Below are 20,373 nucleotides of genomic sequence, written 5' to 3'. Positions count from 1 at the left end.
TTAACTTTATTTTTTTTTTAATTTTTAAAATATTTTTTTTGGTACCAGGGATAGAACTCAGGTCCTTGCGCTTGCCCGCAGCAGGCGGCAAAACCACTGAGCTAAATCTCTGGCCCTTGTAAATGTTAACTTTAAAGTGAGATAACATAGTCTGTGACCTTGTGTTACTTTGTTCAAAGAAAGAAGGCTAGAATAACACCCCAGCAAGCTGCAATGCTGATTCACTTGGTTATCCTTTTTTCTTGGAAGTAGTATCATTCTGATCCATATCTCTCATTTCAGTTATGTAGAAAACGAAAGGGAAGACCTGCTTGACTAGAAATGTCTAGATAGAATTTTTCTTTTTAACTAAGCTTTATAGTTATTACCTTTGAAGATATCTTAAATTTGGATGCTTTATGCTTCCTTTTATCAGTTCACTGTGCATGCTTGTCTTTTTTTTTTGTGGAAATGTTAAAAATGTATACCTGTGAAAATTTTACTCAGTTTTTCACAATATGGTAGAGGAGATGATGATGTATAGCAAGTATTAGAAACTGTTGGGAAAATACAGGAAAAGTACACAGAATCCAGGCGAGGGAAATCTTGGTTTAGGAATGAGAGAAGACATTTAACAGTGTTGGTCTTAGGGTTGTAGGAACAAAGATATTCCCAACATGGGGAACAGAAGGAGCAAGGTCATGAGTCACGCAATGCAGCTTGAGCCAGGTGTGATTAGTTGCACACGCCTGCAGTCCCGAGCATTCTGGAAGGCTAGGGCAGGAGGATTACAAATCCAGCTCAGGTAACTAAACAATTTAGTCTCAAAATAAAATATTAAAAAAGGGCTGGAGATATAGGAATGAAACTCAGTGTGAGGGCTCTAGGTTCAGTCTCAGTACTGTTTTTTTTAAAAAAAAAAGTGCAGCTTGTACTAAAGGCAGCCATAAATGGGCTACTCTGCTTAGAGCATAAGGAGATGAGTTAAGGACAGAAAGGAATGATAGCAGAATGATAGCCGAGTATAGTAGCTCACACCTGTAATCTCATCACTCAGGAAGCAGAGGCAGGAGGATCATTGCAGGTGTGAGGCCAGCCTGAACTACATAGCAAGATGCTGTCTCAAAAAACAAAAAGGAAAAAAAAGGAGTGATAGTACAAAGAAATCTCGAGAAGTTGGGATCAAATGATGGAGAACCTTGACTTCCAGGCTCAGAAATGTGAACACCCTCTAATTAACATTGGTGACTGTGGAAGATTTATGGTAGTAGATTGACATGGCTTTTTCAGAGCTGTGTTTCTTGCAAGTTTGGTTACATATGTTTATGGAAAATGTATTTGAATCAAGGACACTAGAAACTGAACAGTATAGTCAGTTCACATGCTTAAGTTTCACAACCCTCATAGGATTGTGGGAGGTTATAAAAGTAGTAACGTAAAGGGCTTAAAACTGGACCTGACACAATAATTGCTAAATGGTATTAGTAGTCATCGTCATCGTCATCATTTTTATTATCACACAGAGTTGATGAGGTTGTGGACAGAGATAGTGGCAATATGAAGAAAGGTCAGGGGATGGACACTGTTGGAAAGTTATTGTAGAATTTAGTAGATGATTAGAATTGAGGAACAGAGGAGGAAGGATGTCACTGTCAGATAGAAACAAAAGTTATAAGGAGCAGGTTTGAGGAAAGAAGATAGATTTGAGTTTGGGCACAGGAAATTTCGGTCTGAATAGCTTCCCAGTTGGAGATATCCAGCAGACAGTTCGTACATTCAGGACTGGAGCTTTGGAGAAATATCAAAATTGGTGATGTACATTTGGAATTGAAACTCACGGAGATGATAGCTGAACTGGGAGGCCAGATAGGAAAGAATAAGGCCACTTCTTTTTTTTTTGGTACCAGGGATCAAACTCGGGTCCTTGCGCTTGTGCAGCAGGCGGCAAAACCACTGAGCTAAATCCCCGGCCCAGGAAAGAATAAGGAAGAGAATAGACGGATGAAAAAAGCTTTACGTCAGAGATGGAAGCAGAAAGGTTTAACCCTCAAGTTGAGAAATTCAGAAACAAGCACAATGGAGTCTTCTAGATCATTGTGGTCTAAGTATTTTTGATTGCACACCTCTTTTATCTGTCTGGGCAGCTTCCATGTGGAAGTAATATTCTTTACTCCTTGTTAATTTTTATTTTAATTAAAATAGAAAAAATATGACTCTTTTTCTAGGTATGCACAAGATAAAGGTGTTGTTAGCTCACATCTTCTTCAGAATATAGAATTGGGCTGGGGATTGAGCTCAGTGGTTCCGCTGCCTTCTTCGCAAGCATAAGGTCCTGAGTTTGATCCCCAGTACCAAAAAAAACCGAAACAATATAGAATACACTGTACATGATACACTCTTGAGTGAGGGCATCAGTATCAGCTCACAGGCTGAATATGCAAGAAACTAATACTAATGTTTTTTTCTTTGTGGATTGACATGTAAAAGATTAGAAATGCTGCCCTAGAGCCTGGTGGCTTTCACTTGCTTTGAAGACATACAGACATTTCCTTGAGATCTTATTAAGTAGTTCCTTTGTACCTCCATCCCAGTGATTTCTGAGTTACATTGGATTCAGTCTTACTTGCATTAGTTTTGTAAAGTCTCAGATGGCAGCATCCTGTGTGAAGCCAACCAAAAATATACGTGTAGGAACTTGGCAGTATTTGCTTAACAAGTAATTTATAGCCACCCAATCATGGTAATGCCAATGAACAGCACACACAGTTACTAGGTCTGTGACCAGCCTCATCTATAGGATTTAGCAGAATTTTTTTCAATATAAGGCACCTATATTTAGTTTCTAGGTTAAGTATATTATCCTCATTCTTAAAAAAAGGCAGTAAGAAACTTTTCACTAGAGAAATGGTGGTAAATTTCCAGCCATTTCACTCGGTTATTTATATCCTGAACCCCATGATTATTTTACTTCTGGTAATTAACTGGCCAAATGCCCGTACAGCTACCCTTGAAGATAGTTAAACTAGGTAATAGTATATGAAGCATAGTACTTTAGTTAATGAAGTGATTTATACTCATTCTCTTATTTGGTACCTACCTAATATGGGTAGGACAGAAGATTATCATCCCCATTTGGTGGATGAGAATCAGGCAGAGTCTAAGGACACAAGCCTTATTTGTACTTCTTATTATACACTGGAAAACAATCTATAAAGCTTTGTATGTTTTATGGGACTAATTCCTCCTCTCACTTTCCCTTTTTCTGTGCTTGCTTCTCCACCAAAAGGCATACATTTAAAAAAAAAAAAAAAAGGAATTTTCCCAGAGTTCTTGCAAAGTTGTCCAAAAAAGGTGACTGTGTGTGAGGTGTGGTGCACACCAGTAATGCTACCACTCTGGGAGGTTGAGACAGGAAGATCACAAGTTCGATTAGCTTAGGCAGCTTATGCAGTTCAGCAAGACCCTGTCGTAGAATTAAAAATATTAAAAAGGACCAGGGAAGTAGCTCAGTGCAAAGCCCTGGGTTTACTATCCCCTCCCCTCAAGGGATTACAGCCTTTTTCAGAACAAAGCATTATATAAATAGATACTAGACATTACCAGTGTTTGAAAATTGCATTTTGCGAATCCTAAATTCACTAAAGTCAAATAAATAGTTAAAGAACTTTTCTAGCGTAGGTACATACAGTTGTGTTAGGAGTTTGCATACTTTGTGGTGTATATTGGACAGCTCCTGGATTTTAGGTTTCTGACTTGAACCACAGAGATTAGTATTTTTAGATGAGTCATGGTGTTCTTAATCAGTTTAAAATTTTCTAGCTGTGGGGCTGGGGATATTCCAGCACCTGCCTTGCAAGCAGAAGATCCTGAGTTCGATCCCTAGTACCAAAAAAAAAATTCTTTTTCTAGCTGTGATTTATAATCCTTGCTTTACCCCTCGTGAGGCAGATAACAAAGGATTTCTGGTGTCTTGGAGTGATGACTGGGGTAATTAAAATAACATTGTCACCATGTTCTCGGTGTTGTAGTAGTTATAATTTTGAAACACTGCATAGAATTTAACCAGATGATTCCTCCTATAAGTGTCTAAGGTTGATCTGAACTATAGTGAAATTCACCAGGCCCTAGGAAAGTGAACTGGGCCTATAAGGCCTTTCATCTCCTCTATTGGGAACTTGGTGATGTAGTTTCACTACTTGGAGGAAACAGAAACTTTTTTTTCTTTTGAAACAGAGTCTTGCTTTGAGCTCACTATGTAGCCCAGGCAGGCCTCAGAGTCATGGTGATCCTCCTGCCTCAGCCTCCTGAGTGCTGGGGTTACAGGCTTGCGCCACCATGCCGGCTAGGAAACCAAAAGTTAAACAAGCTTAAAAATTGAAAGGTTTCCATCTTGAAATGTATGAGAATCTGGCATCTTGGAATTTGGGGAGTCCCTTTTTTCAGGAGAATGATCAGGAAAATTAAAAAAGCTTGACAGATTTATAGGTTCTTAAGTTTTTGGTCAGCTATTGAATTAACAGTTCTAAAGTGGGAGGGGAATATTAAGTAAAAGAGCATAGAACTGAGAATCAGGAGACATGGGTTCTAATTCAAGCTATGGCATATTCTTGTCCTGTGCCCTTGGCCAAGTCCTTCAGCTTACCTGCATGAAGTTTCTGTCAGATGAGATTTGTACCTGCGCTGTCTTAGGTGTTTGTGAGGAAAAAAATGAGATGTTAAGCTATTTTAAAACATGTGAAGTAAGTACATACAAGTGTCAAGTATGTTAAGAATTAACATAACCATCTCAGTTGCTTTGTACTCTTGAAGTGGTCTTGACATTTTCAATTCCTGACAGCTGTCTACGTGGAGGTGGAAGATTTAGGGTTTGGTTGGCTTAGAGGACTTATTCTCTCTCTCTCTCTCTCTCTCTCTCTCTCTCTCTCTCTCTCTCTCTCTCTCTCTCTCTCTCCTTAAGCATTTAAATCAGTGATAAAAGATACTAAGCAGAGGGCAGAATTCACAGTATGTCTGTGAGTCAGCAGAATCTGTACAGCCAAATCAGTACAGCCAACCTCATATTGATATTCTTACAACACCCTTCAGGTTTTTAATGGAGAATTCTCTGCCTCCCCACAGTTTTTAGACTGATTAACCAGCGCAGTCTTCTGTTTTCCTGTGGAGCCTATGATTAAGTAATTGTCTATATTTGTGCTTCATTTTCTAAAGTAGAACAGGTTTCTCTCCATCCCCACTCTTTGCCTCTTCCATTGGATTACTGCAGAGATTGCTGTACAACTGAACACAAGTACTTAAGGAATGTCCCTGTGTGAAGATTTCAAAGAAAAGACTCAAGTGGGGCCAGTGGTACTTGAAGTCTTAAAATAGTTCTTGAGCTGCTTGTGTTTGATCATTTAGTAGATGTGTGTTTTGAATCTCCACCATGTTCAAGGCATATTTGCCTTGAGGGTGTGCCAGAAACAAGGACAATTGCAAGGACTGGGGAGAAAATAGCGTGGAAATTTTAGGTTTAAAAAATAATATGCAGTAACAATAATAATATGCCACACAAACTAGTCTGAAAATGCTACTTATAGAAATAGATTTGATTGTGTGCCAGGAATGATTTCTTGGGGAGGAAATATGTTTAGTTAGTGAGTATATGTATTTAATTTAATTTTCTTATCATTTTTACTATAAAGGTAGGTTTTTTAATAATGGTATCCCGTTAAACCCCATAAACATTGGTTATAATCCATGAGATATTCTCAAAAATCCTTCCTTTCCAGAATATATTTCCTTTACTCCAGGATCTTGAAGAGGTGGAACCAGCCAGAGCTCTCCTCAGCTTCAAACAGAATCTTTTTTTGGGTGGTGGGGCCAGGTAGGACCAGTAGGGTAAGGAGCTGGTCTAAACTCCCAAGTTTCATTCCTTCCACAAGACAAAACAACCACATACTTTTAACTTAACAGAAGTCTGAAGTGTCAAAAGAAACATGCTCTAAGAATTTAAATGTTTTTAAATTAGTCTTCAGGAAAACCCTGTGTATCGATCGACTGATCATTGACATTCTGAGGAATTTAAATTTCGATCATTCTTAGTCATTTTCAGCTTTAGTTTTTTGCTTATTTGAAACTAAAACATTTGTAAATTTAGCTTGAAGGGGTTTTAAAATTATTTCAAAATTAAAATTATTTCATATTTATAAAAGAAGAGACGACCTTTATTTAAATATATATTTGCATTCATCTGAAAGGGCCTGTGGGGGGGTGTTGATACAGGCTCTTCCTGTGTAGTTCAGGGTGGCCTTGAACTTGTGAGATCTTCCTCCCTCAGGCTCCTGAGTGCTGGGATTATAAGCATGCCCCTAAAAGGGCTTTTAAAGGAAACAGTAAAAACTTAAGTAATCTAAATGAGAGAAAGAAGTTCATTAGATAGATCACTTGCTACATTACCTAAAAGGAATTGGTCCTTTGGCTTAGTACTGCCCAGGGATTGTTCATGTCCAGAAAAGATGTCTTGTCCAGCTCTGAGCAGTGATGATGTGATGCCATCTGGCATTTGTATGAAGCTCAGGGTTTCTTTTTTTTTTTGAGGGCTTCCTTCAACATGTATGTTCCTATTTATATGTTGCTGCTGGTGAATAGTGACCCTGAGAAGTTCACTGATTTGCCTAAGATCATAAACATGTAGCAAATTAGTTAGCCATACAGAGTACACAACCCCAGGTCCACTGTAGCTTCTTTATTTTACCTTGTACTTTACTGCCCCCCACTGTTCACAACTGATTATTCATAGACGTTGCTGACCTGCTTAAAGGCATGCAAAGGGAAAGGATAAATGAAAAGAGTGACAGAGCATGGAAAGAGACATTGGAGAAATGAGAGCAAAAGATGCTTATATGATAGGAGATAGTACCATCAGCATCTTCTTTGCTTGCCATAGGGATGTTGGGACCAAGTGAATAAAAATAATCTTTTGAGCTAAAGATTTAAGTCAGTGATCCAAGCTGAGATTGCTCATCCTTTGGAACAGTTTGAATATACATATACTTAAAACAGTGCAGGAAGTGAGAATGAACAAGCTGTACTAAACACAGAATAGAATTTTAGAGGTTTTATATTGCTGACTCTACTGTTTATTGTATTATGACCTTAAGCAAGTAAATTAAGGTACCTAGTCCTCAACCTTATTTATAAATTGAAGTGACAATAATAAATTTATCACTGAGCTAAATGAAGACCAACTGAAGGTTTATGTGACAACAGTTTGTAAATTTTAAAGATCTTAAGTTTCATCTTTGAAACATTCTTCACAATCACACTTCTCACTTCTCCAGGACACCCAAACACAGGATCCTACCAGAAACTGAGCAAGAAGTTACTTGTAAATCTCAAAAAGAACTCACGAAGCAAAATGGCTTTTTGTTCTAGGAAACAATTTAGGCCACAGGCCCTTATTTCTATCTCTAACTCATATCAGAATTACCTTTCAGTCTCAGAGCCTGAAAAACCAGTTACTCTCCATTTTTCCTACAAAAATGTATTACTGTCCTTAAGCTGGAAGGTCAAAGAAGTTAAGATTTATGTGTTTTTGTGGAGCAGAAGGGGCTGGCCTAGCTCACTTAGAAGGCTGAACAGATGAGGGAGGCCAAGGGGGCCACATAATACAGTAGTTCCGTGATCTTGGCATGCTTTTCAACCTCTGGTGCTCAGTTTTCCCGTCAATAAATATAGGCTAAATAAAACATCTAACAAGGTTCTAAATATTATCTGACCCCTTTTCTTTAAAAGCCTAGAACATATTTTAGGCTTGACAGTTCACATGGTGTATGTTGTAACAATGTAAACTGAGGGTTGCTGTCTTTGAGGAAACTTCATTTACAAAAACAAAACGTGGGCCACTATTATCTTGTGTGTAGCTTTTGGACTCATGTTTTAGAATACTTTATTGAATATTTGGGCCTTTTACACTATTCCACGAAATATTGACAGTGTTATATTGCTGTCATATAAGCAGGGATGGTTCAAGTTTGAGCATTCATGAAGGAATGAGGAAGAAAGTGTGTGATATAAGATGTACATATACTCTTCCCCTTTTTCTTTTCCCTTCCCAGGGGATTGAACTTAGACCCTAGTGCATGCTCGCCAAGCACTCTACCACTGAGCTGTGTCCCCAGTTGTTTTTATTATTATTTTATTTATTTATTTATTTATTTTGTTCCGGGGATCGAACTTGGGATCTTGCACTTGTGAGGCAGGCAGCGGAACCACTGAGCTAAATCCCCAGCCCTTTTTTATTTTACTTTTGAGACAAGGTCTCACTAAGTTGCCCAGGCTGGCCTTGAACTTGCCATCCTCCTGCTTCAGCCTCCTGAGGAGCTGGTATTACAGGTGTCCACCACCACATTCAGCTTCATAATACCATTTTCTCTTCCACAGAAGGGAGTTTTAAAATGTTCAGTAAATAGGGCCAGGGATTTAGCTCAGTGGTTCTGCCGCCTGCCCCGCAAGCTCAAGAACCCAAGTTCAATCCCCAGTACCCACCCCCACCCCCAATAAATTAAGTGACAGTAAAATGTTCAGTTCATGTCTTTGTATTACTTTCATTGTTTATACCAGTTGCTGTGCCTTAATTTTTTTCTCATTGCATCGTAACTGTATTGTCTGGCCCTTTTCAGAGATTATAATATAGTACATAACAAACAGAAACATTGGAAGAAGTGGTTCTGTTGCCAGGTGAAACTATGTCATGTGGGCAGATCTTTAAGGAGAACAGTGTACAGCCAGTTAGTTCCGACTCATAGTCTTTTGAAAGTATAGTTATCTAGTAGGTACTTTGAAAGGCAGCTTCATACTTTGTCTCATGAACATAGAGCTAGCTAAGCCCTCACGCACTGACCTTGGCTTTAATCAGAGTTGGGGAAAGTTAAACAACAAAAGTACCCACCTATGTGAGGATTTAGACTAGAGTTGAAGAAGGTATCTGGCACTAGACTTAATGCTTTCATAAGTAGAAGCCTTAAATGAGCTTAAACAAAGACTGTTGAACCCTTCTTTCTCTGGTCTATTCATTCATGGATTGCATCCTCAAACATAAAGTGTGTAGGACTTTCCTACTAGGCCACCGGAGAGCCCTCTGATGTGTTCAGGGTACATTGTTCCTGAAGTGGCTTAGTGGAGTGACTGGCCCAAGGCCACCAGCTAATTAGCAGTAGGTAGTGCACAAAGATAGGTCTTTTAATTTCCAGAGCAGTGTTATTTTGTTTGTCCTGAAATTGTCAGTTTGAAATTGGTTTTTATTATGGAGAATTTAAGGCTTGAAATGCCTTCTAGCTGTTATAATTGATGACAACATATACCCTTAAGCTCTCATCCATAAACATGAGAACCAAATTATTTTTAGAATTCTTTCGAAAATCTCAGTCCTCAAATTTAGTTTTGATTTTTCTTTGTGGTTTGTAAGACTATCTAAAATAGCAAGTACAAATTAACTTAAATTGCACCCTCTTGGTTTTGCATCCATTTATTCATATTAATATTTGTCCTAGGCCAGGGATGTAGCTCAGTGGCACCACACCTGCCTGGCAAGCAGCAAGGTCCTGAGTTTGGTCCCTGTACCACAAGAAAAACAACAAAAACAAAAAAACATTCATCCTTTCACTTTATCTCTCATGCATCATTTAAACTCTAACATCCCAATAATTTTAGTTGATTTAAAAAAAGAAACCTGAAACTAGTAACTTCAGTGACCACCTGAGCAGTACTGTAATGCAGAGTACTTATGACAGTGACAGAGGAAGACATAATCAAAGTGGGAATCAAAATAGGGAGTGAAGGAGATAGGTACTTTGAACACTGGGACTAAACATGTTGATATATATTGAGTTGGAGACACACAGGAATGGCTGGTGACACACACAACCGGAAAGGCCTACACACTTGCAACTTTGCAAGGTGGATTGGGGAAGATTAAGAGGGACTGATGACACCAGCACTTAGGGTTGCTTCTCAGTCAGTACTGGGCTCAGATTAGTTTGTTTACATTTAACAGAGAGGTAAAATTTTATTTTTAGGTAAAATTTGAGAGCCTGTGGTGGATCACTTCTCATACTTTAGTAGAAAACCATATTGGTCTAGAATTAAACTTTATTTTAAGGAAGGTAGTCTGTGATCATTTTTCCTTTAACAGGTGTTGTGATATTAGGGTTTTTGGTATCTCCTAAAAACACAGTATTTGGTTTTAGTTACTTCAAAGAGCTGTATTATAGGTTTAGGCATATTAATAGAAGACTTTGGCATAGAGAATGAGATATGCAAAGGGATAAAAAGCTAAGCCTAAAGGTAGAGAGTTTTGGAAACCAGGTTAAATATTACAGTAAATCCTTAAATTTCTTTGTATTTTATTTTATTTATTTTGGTACCAGGGATCGAACTTGAGACTTTGCACTTGTGAGGCAGGCGCTGGAACCACTGGGCTAAATCCCCGGCCCTCTTTGTATTTTATGAGGTTGGTAATTTTGATACATTTTGTTTTGTGTACAGACATATCACGAAGGAGAATTTTGGTGAGCATGTTGCCTTGTCAAGAGAATCTTAAAACAGGAGTATTCTGGTTTTAGGTGTTTTAAAACTGCCCAGGTCTCTCTTTTTTTCTTCAAGAATGAAAAGTAGTAACTGATTAGCGTGTATTAACAGGAATAGCTAGATTGCCTACACTCAAGTGGTCTGATTGAAATATCTTACTTCCTCCATGATTTTCTTTTCCTCTTGCTAGTGGATGGTGACACAGAGAGGTATTGGCTTTCCTCCTTCTGCTTAACCCATTGTCATTAATTTTTCAAACTTTGCTTATCTATCCTGGTTACCTTTTTGAAAAGGTCCTGACTTTCAGAAGTTTCCAGTGTTTCCTATCTTTTAGTTTGCCTTACAATTTCCAGGACGTGCGTGCGTGCGTGCGTGCGTGCGTGCGTGCGTGTGTGTGTGTGTGTGTGTGTTTGGTATTTTTCTTTCTGTCATCCTTTTTATCTTAAATTCACTTCAGTAAGTCACCTTCAGGCAAATTTCTGATTGTAGACCTCCTTGCTTTAAAGACTCTATTCTGAGTGTCCTAGAACAGCTTGTGTAATGATTTCCTTTGGTTGTTTAGGCAATCCCAGCAAGTCTCTTTCAGGGTCATGCTTTCTAAGCTGCTCTTTTTCTCAGACACCATACCCACTGACTTGTCCTCACTCAGGAGTAGTTATCAGATTGTGTGCTAGATTCTGTGAGGGATCCAGAGATGACTCATACTCAGCTCATACCCTTACCAAGAAATGTGTGAGTGCAGAAAGGGAGCTGAAGATCTAAGGTTCTGAAGGATCATAGAAAGAGGGACAACTTCCAGATGAGGATATTTAGAGAAAACTTTTTAGGAAGATTACAGTTGAACATCAGAGAAACAACATTTTCATGATGGACTTTAATTCTTTCCTTTCTATCTTTGGAAAGCAAACTAAAAATAAACATAAATTAAAACAAGATCTAGTAATTAATAGATACTGGGAGTTGAGTTACTTTTAGCAGTAATCATTCAGTAGTTCAGCTCATCCCTGGGTCTTTATTAAACAAACAGTCTCATTCAACTATTTATAAAATAAGTAATGAATATGAATAGTAAATTGAATATTAATAATGAATTAAATCTGGGAAATTCTATATTGCACTTTTCATAAGAGTAATCTAAGATAATGTGGCTTGGTCTTAAAACCATTTTGTCTTTGTCAGCTTTATATAAATAGCTCTACCCAGTGATAGAGATAGTGACTTAAGATGGAATAGAAAGAGTCCTAGAATAAATCTTTTCTAACATTTAAATAAATGCTTTCTCTTATCATGGAGATGAACCCAGTATATTGTAGATGGGCTACTTTGCCATTAATGTCACAATCACTAACAAGGGGTAATGGTTAAAGTTGCTTCATTTTTTTTTTTTTAACTTGTTGGGGTGTTTGGCCAGCAAAATTACTTTGTGCTTACACTTGGGCTTTATTACTTTAATATCAAATCATGACTTGGTGAGAAAATATCTAGAACACTAATTCATCTTTCACAGAATGTATTACTTGAGGTGTCCTCTTAATTTGTAAAGCACTATGCAAAGAATGGATCTGCTGTAGAAAAAACCTTTTTAATAAAATTACTCACCTTTTCCTAGAATTTACAGTAACAGCTCATGTCCAAGGGGTAATATTGATCATCTCCACAAAGATACTAGAAGACATGCTGAAAAACTTTTTTTCTTTGAGAGAGGATCTGGTGTCATAAATAGGGTGAGTACCTTGGTCTTTTGAAGTCAGGAATGTATAAAAAGAACTTGTTAGATGGAAAAATCATAAAGGCCGTAACTCAGATCCAAAACTCAGATGGAGCATTTCTTATAAATTTAACTTTAATGTAAAGAACAGTTAGAGCTGTCCAAAGATGGAAAAGAATGCCTTATCAGTAAACCAGTTTCCTTAACTGAAGTGTCAGGAACTCAGATTTAGGCTGGATGACCACTTAAGGTAGAGTTGTGACAGTGGCACAGAGATGAAAAAGGAATCGTGAGTCTTGTAAAAGTTGAAAAGAGGGGTGAGCTGGATGTCTTCAGCTGTCTTTTGGTCCTGAAACCTCCTGCTATAAACTACATAAGGGACCTTATTATTGACTCGTATTTTTTTGCTGTTATCCATTTGTGATTTTTTTTTCTAGTACTGGTTATTGAACCTAAGGCAGTGATGGCAAACATTTTAGAGCTTTCAGTGATACCAGCAGCCCACTGTGGCACACATGGCATAGGTTCACCACCACCGACCCTTAAGGTCTTTGCTCTGAGCCTGTTTTGAGACAGAGTCTCACTAAGTTGCCCAGGCTGGGCTCAAACTTGGCAGTCCTCCTGACTTAGCCTCCCCCGAGTGCTAGAATTATAGGCATGTGCCATCATGCCTGGCTGCATTTGTAATTCTCTAATGCAAATAGGCTTCTCAAGTTGAAAACTTAATACCCTTGTCCCTTCAACTTACTACTCGTACCCCTTCCTGTGCTGGGGATTGAACCCAGTCTTACATAGGTAGACAAGTGCCCTACCATTAAGATATATCCCTGGCCCAAAAACTTAACCTTTAATAGCTTTCAGTTCTTGAACTGTTTGATAATTTCTGTTAGGTTTGCAGCTCCCACTACAACTCAAAGTGTGTGGCTTTGAGCCAAGCAAAGACTCCTTCATGATCTATTGATTACATAGATGTTTGGGAGACTGATCATGGAAGTTTGTCCATAGTTGGGGCAGTTCAAAATTTGAAAGTACACTGCACAGATGGTTATAAAAGTGCTTAATCTGTATGATACAGGATCTTGTTGTGTAATCCAGGCTGGCCTGGAACTTGCTATGTAACCCAAGCTGGTCTCAAATTCATGATCCTCTTGCCCTAGCCTCCCAAGTACTGGGATTACAGGCATGTGCCACCACACCTGCCTGAATTTTGGTGTGCCTTTGTAATGTATTTAAGGGGGAAATCAGAGGACAGCAAAAACCTGTTACCAAACTTCTAAAACTTACAGACGTTTGCACTCCAACTAAACCTGTCATTAGCAAGTGTTAGAAAGATGTCACTGGCAGCCATGCAGCTTCCTCCTTTGACTGTGTAGCAATTTGCATGGCAGGTAACATCATGCCTGTCCATAGATTTTCACCATAAAAGGATAACTTCTTTAAAAAATGTTTTTTTTGCGGTACCAGGGATTGAACTCAGGACCTTGCACTTGCCAGGCAGGTGCGGCGCCACAGAGCTAAATCCCTGGCCTGATAATTATTTTCATTGCCAGAAAGATTTTTTAATTTGCCCATTTAAAATAATAAGTGAGTCTCACTCTCTTCATTGTTATGAATACCCCATAGGAGACTACTAATGAAAATAGATTATTAAAATTCTCTAAATAACCTTGATTTCTTTGTTCTGGATGCATCTAAAATAGTATATAGGCACTGTGTGTGTGGAGATAAGTGAAAATGTCATGGGAACTGCGTTGTGGGGGTCCCAGTGGGTTATTTAGACCTCAAGATTTTGTCTAGTCATTTCCAACTGTGATTCAGCACCCCCTTTAACTCCTTCCAGATACTCCCATGGTTGTATTGCTTCCCCAGTAGTTAAGAGTCCTGTTGATGTATAGAGAGCTGTTTATAGGCTTCCAGCACCAGAAATTGGTTCCCAACCTTTTCCCATTACATCATCATCCACTAATGTCATTACACTAGAGTGAAATCTGTTTTGAAGATTATATTTTTGTTTTCCTTCCATTTCTTTCCCCTCATCATTTTCTTGAGAAGGAAAAAGGAGAGAGAGAGAAAAAAATAATAGAGATCTCTGGGACAATCCCAGGCAGACATTTCACCATCCTGGCTGGCTAAACCTACATTTATTGGCCTTTATTGCACCCTGTCAGTGGAGTGTGAGCCTCATGGAGCCTGGAAAGCTACACATTTGGTCATATGACAATGGCTTTGGTGCTCTTCTTCCAGTCACTCAGAATGATTTTCGTAACTGTCAGCATCCTGTCACTGACGTGTTAAACCTTTTCAAATAATTTCCTAGAATAGAAATTCTTAGGAGATCACTAGGTTTTTTGTTCTTTGTGCTTAATTACACGGTTTCTTGCATTTAACTATTTGTCTGGTAAGCATTTAAACCTTCTGGAACTTTTTTTACTTTCCTCCTGTAAATGTTTAAGTCATTACAATATTATCTTCAGTTACAGCTAATACGGGGAATCTGTATTTATCTTCCTTACTCCATCACAAAGCATTTGACCAAATTAGGTTCTGAATCTGTAATATCTAGTTTTAATTTTCTGTTGTTTTAAACTAACTGTAAAGCTTGTTGTTGCTGGTTAGCTGTGTCTTTGGGTTTGTGCCAGTTTAGGAAAGAATTGGAAAATGTGTAGTTTCAGTTCAGAGCCTTCATGCTTCTTACTCAATTACTAGCCTATTCTTTCACTTTTATGTCCTTTGAGACAGATTGCTGGGGATTAGAAGGAATAATAATCATCAGTAGTAGCTCTGCAGAAATGGAGCCATGTGGTCTAAAACAAAAGAATAAACCTGGCTGTAATTTATTGTTTGAAGTTTTCGAGTCTACATTTCTCTTCAGGTTAATCTCTGGGGACCCTTCATGTATTTGCCTAGGGTATGACAGAGTATGAGAAACCATGGAAAACTGGTAAAAGCTTTGAAGGGAATACAGTATCATTGAAAATTATGGGCTAAACTAGAGCAACAAGGTGCTTTCCCTACCACCAACAAGAAGTTAAAACTCTTGATTCACATCCAGTTTTGTTTGAATTTCTAGCAACTTTTTGATTTTCTAGTTGGGGCTTCTTGATAGTTTCTGTGCTATAAGTTAGACTGAAGGGAAAACTTTCTAACAAATGTTTTTGCTCAGATTTAAATCTGCCAGAAGTCTCTTTAGCACAAATATATACCTTATCAGACTGAAAAATTGAACAGATTAGTGAAAACAACCACAAAGAAAATAATTAAATAGAAAGTCTGATTTTATTATTTCTAATGTGTTTTGTATTTGTGTGTGTTTTTAGTTGTCGAAATGTCCACAGAAGGAGGATTTGGTGGTACTAGCAGCAGTGATGCCCAGCAAAGCCTGCAGTCCTTCTGGCCTCGTGTCATGGAAGAAATCCGGAATTTAACAGTGGTAAGGAAGAATGTGAAACTTCTAAAGATGATTAGCAAAAACTTCAGTCTAAAACATTTTTAACTTCAAGTACACATACAAAAGCTTAGCGCATTCCTGACTCCTATGTGGAAAAATGTAATTTACCTTAGGTGAGGTAGCTACAGGAGCATCCTTTTTATAAGTGGCTTTCCTTAGGCATGTGGATACTTTCACTTGGAGATAGTCTGATGTGAAGCACATCTTGTAAGAAATGGAGAAAAACATATTTTACCTTCCCAAAGTATCTGTAGCTCATTTGTAGGCCTAATTTAAGTGGCCCTGCCATATTTCTAGAACCTGGTGAAAACTGTTGGGCAATTTATTGAAAGCAAATTTGTTGTGAGCCTGGCACTCTTTTAGGTGTTAAAAGATAAATTTTTATCAGTTTCTTAACAGAAGCATTTTGACATTTTGGGCCAGATAATTGTTATGAACGACTATCCTGTGCATTGTAGGATGTTTAGCCACATTCCTGACCTATACTGACTGGATGCAACCCTCTGCCAGTTGTGACAGCATCTCCAGACATTGGCAAATGTCCCTTTGGGTTAAAATCATCTCCCATTGAGAACCACTGACTTACAAGAATCAAACAGAACCCTGGCCCTTGAGCTTACGGTCCAGTATTTGCAACCATAGTCATTTAGTCAATAAGTATTTATTAAATACTTATTGATTCAGGCATGGTAATGAGTCCTGAAGCAATAAAAGGCAGAGTGCTATGGGAAACAGACATAGTGCTTATTTCTCTCTGGTTGAATTAGGGAAGGCTTTAACACATTCCTACTGCCTTGAACCCACTGGTGATACATACATGACTATCCTATCAGGTGGCTTAAACTACCAGTGAATGGTACATGCATGACTGTCCCATCGGGTGGTGGTTTGAACCACTGGTGGTACAAACAGATCTTATCGTTTTTATTGGTCTTTTTAGTAATAAAATTAAATCCGAGCTTCCAGGCAGCAAGATATACAGATTACAGCCCTGTCATGAACATGTTAAGGCAACATGATTGCTGGGTCTTGAGATATTAGTAAGCATTTACCAGGTGGAAAGAATGGGAAAGTATACCTTGGGCAGCAGGGAGAGCATTGTGTAAAACCGCAGAGGCCCAGAGGGGAGGCCCTTGTGTTTACAGGAATAGGAAGAATTTTGGAGTGCTGGAAGTTTCTGTGTTGGGAATAGTGGGTAGGAGTACAATGTATGTATGGTGTGAGTGGTAGCAGAAGGCAAGACAGGTTAGAATTAGAGTGTTTTCAGAATATAGCATCATGGTGTTAATGAGGAATGTTCCATTTGATATCATTTTAGCAAATATCACAGGAGCTCCCTTGTATGTTAGCACCCTGGGAGAGTGAACACTGGGTTCCTTACTAATGTGAGCTAATGTTGTAATTCTTTAGGTTTAGTGGCCTAAAAATAGCCTCAGATAAACAAGGTCAATTTATTAAGTCACTCAACAAATACTTCATTTTGTACGTATAGTGGCTGTGCTGGATTCTGTGGGTACAGGGGTGCACCGGAGAGGATCATTACACTCATGAGACGTGTTCTGGTAAGATGGACTGTAAACAAGTACCCAATGAAATAAACTAACTTCTCTTTGTGATAAATGCTCACTGACTTCAAGGGTAAAAAGCTAATTCATATTCTGCATGTAACCTGTAGATGGCGTTTGTTTACATGAGGGCTTTTCAGTGGTTTAATGTGGCTTGGCCTTTTTATAGTGGCCTGTATCTGAGTGGATTTCTACTGAACATTATTATTTCTCTTTAGCAGTTTCAAGGTGGTAGTTATCTGTACTGTGTCAGCTAGAAAAGAGAAGGGAGAGAATAATGAAACAAAGTCAAAAGTGGGATGTTTGCTCATATTTTGAAGGTATAATCTAAAGGTTAAGCTTACTAGGTTTTAGGGCTGGGCTCAGCCTGGTGTAAAGCTAGCACCTTCCTGACATTTGTAGGACTAGGCCAGAACAGCAAGTCTGTGTTCCAGCTTGAGCTCAGAGATGTAAACCTAGAATCAGGCAAATGGTCAGAGACACTGGAGGTTTAAACTTAGCCCTTACCTTTTCTGTATCTTGGGCTTTGTTTTGTTGTTGTTATGATAAAAACAAACAAAATTTACTGCCCTAACCATTTTAAATGTTCACTAGTATATGAAGTATATTCACATTGTTGTAGAACACATTTTTAGAATTTTTTCATTTTACAAACCTGAAACTCTATATCCATTAAACAATTCCCCTTTCCTCAGCCCATAGTAACCACCATTTTACTTTCTGTTTCTATGAATTTGAGTACTTTAGATGCTTCATATAAGTGGACTCATAGTATTTGTCATATTGTGACTTGCTTATTTCACTAGCATAACATTCAGGTTCATTTTGTAGCATGTGACAAGATTTCTTTCCTTTTTAAGGATAAATGTTATATCCTATTACATGTATATACCACATTTTGTTTTTCCCTTCATCTGCTGATGGATTCTTGGGTGCTTCCATTATTAGCTGTTAGGAATAGTGCTGATGTGTACATGAGTGTGTACTTAGCTTCTTGAGTCCCTGGGCTTTGTTTTTTAATTTAACTGTATTTCCTTTTTTGTTTATTTGTTACTGGGGATTAAACTCAGGACCTTACGCTTGTGAGGCAGGCGTGGTGCCACTGAGCTAAATCCCCAGCACTTTATTTACTTCTTAAGTGTGATTGCCAACAAAGCAGACTGGGCTGCTGACTAAATTTTAGTATGTAGAAACATAGTCTATAAGACTATTAAAGAGAATTGATAATTTTGAGGGTTTCAGTTTGGTTCAATTTTGTGAGTGAAGGAAGAGAAAGAAGTTGTTGGGCTGGATGTATTTTGTGTTCAAGTGCTAGCCTAGCATGTAATGAAGTCCGGGGTTCACTCCCCAGTGTGTATGTGGGGGGAGTTGTCTTTAGTTGTTCTTCTATTAATGACTTAACTAAAATTTTCCTCCTACGTGCCATTGGAAAAGACTGTTAGACCTCTGCCATTCTACAATCCTATGGCATCATTTGCTTAGAAAATGTCTGATGTGTAGTTACTACACAATAAATATTTGAGTAAATCAGACTCCTCCACTTTAGATTTAATACAGAGTAATGTGAGTTCCAAGTTTCAGGGAGAATGTGGTCCAGTAAAATTGGGGTGCTTTTCCCTTTGTAAGACTTATTTTCCTCTGTGCTTGGATGCTGTAAGTATAGCACTTGAAGGCATCTGATTATACCTCTGCCTATCCAACATAGCTAAACATTGTGGGGGGAGGTGTTGGGAACAGGGTCTCACTGTATAGTTGAGGCTGGCCTTGAATTCACTGTGCAGCCCAGGCTGGCCTTGAATCATGGCAATCCTCTTGCCTCAGCTTCCCACGGGCTGGAATTACAGGAGTGCACCACCACACTTGGCTGGACATGACTAACCATTTTAGCATTTAGTTTGTGCCTTTCCAGAACTCAATACTACTTAAAGTCCGACTTCTTCAGATATGTCAGAGCCTCTTAAAGTTGACACTTCTAAATGGTTAACTGATTTTTTTTTGAAAAGTCTATTACGGTTAAACTATCCAAAGATAAGTAGAATTTACAAGAATATTCATAAGGTGTTGTGGTCTAAGACCAGGACACAGATTGTTCTAAAAACAAGTAATTGAAATTTTCTAGCTGATACATTTCATAATGTATTGGATACTCTGCCGCAATCATTTTGGTCTTTCTTCTACAAAAGCGATTTATCTTTCATCTTAGCAGGGCCATCATGTTTCCTGTTTTGTGTTTAAAAGCTCTCAGTTTTTCATCAATCCAAGTTTTTAGCTGGAATTAAAGTTGGTTAGAAATCATATCAAAATGATTCAACAGATTAGAGTTCCAGAGAACAATAAGTAATGGGTTTTTGTTTGTTTGGGCTTTTTGAAACAAGGTCTTGCTATGTGGCCCAGGCGGGCCTTGAGCTCACAGCAGTCCTTCTGCCTCAGCCTCCTAAGTGCTGAGATTACAGATATATACCTCAATACTTGACTGTAATGGATTTCATGACATCGAATTTTACCCCTGTGGAACTCTTTGAAAGTTGGGAAGAGAAAGCCAACTTTGTCTTGTTTTTGGCTTTTTTGGGAAGGGGGAGAGGTTTTTTGGGGGGTGGGAGGTTGAAACAGGGCTTGTATGTATTCCAGGCTGGCCTTGAACTCAGTAGGTAGCCCAGCTTGACCTTAAATTTGTGGCAGTCATCCTGCCTCAGCCTCTCAAGTACTGGGATTATAGGCTTGTGGCACCATGCCTGGCTTGAATCTTGAAAAGAAAAATCTAGTTTTTAACTTATTCCATGCATCCTATTCAGCCTTCAGTTAGCTATAATTTAATACCTAAATCATTTTCCTTTAATTGGCAGTTTCATCTTTTCATTCCTTGGTGCCTCCAGATTGGACAATGACATTTTGAACACTATGATCAAATCAGATAACTATTTAAACAAGAACTTGATGGTGAAAGCTGATGGTCTGTTACAAAACAGGCCCTGTGTCATTTGAACTCTTCCTATAGAAGAGTGCTTTTCACGCTTTATTATCTGTGTGAACCGTGGGAGGGAGGACCTTGTTAAAATTGATTTTGTTTTAGTAGATTTGAAGTGGAGCCCAAGACTCCAGGGTGTGTG

General features: G+C 38.4%; 1 protein-coding gene across 14 annotated transcripts in view; it reads left to right on the top strand.

Annotated features, from left to right (window-relative positions):
- Positions 1-20,373, top strand: part of Nfyc (nuclear transcription factor Y subunit gamma) — a 68,645-nt gene that overhangs the window by 20,598 nt on the left and 27,674 nt on the right. For 9 of the 14 annotated variants that reach the window (XM_087215208.1, XM_087215209.1, XM_013068172.3 and 6 more), the window contains exon 2: positions 15,571-15,683. In XM_087215208.1, the coding sequence (XP_087071334.1) occupies positions 15,579-15,683 (105 nt within the window). In that variant the 5' untranslated portion in view covers positions 15,571-15,578. Of the gene's footprint in view, positions 1-12,154; positions 12,270-15,570; positions 15,684-17,193; positions 17,264-20,373 lie in introns of all 14 variants that reach the window. The other 5 variants (XM_087215203.1, XM_087215207.1, XM_087215204.1 and 2 more) reach the window with 3 other exon arrangements.

Source organism: Heterocephalus glaber, unplaced genomic scaffold (assembly GCF_053883595.1).
Source record: "Heterocephalus glaber isolate CG9 unplaced genomic scaffold, H.glaber_assembly_v1.0 deba00001452, whole genome shotgun sequence".
Taxonomy (NCBI): domain Eukaryota; kingdom Metazoa; phylum Chordata; class Mammalia; order Rodentia; family Bathyergidae; genus Heterocephalus; species Heterocephalus glaber.
This window is presented reverse-complemented; position numbering and strand designations above follow the sequence as displayed.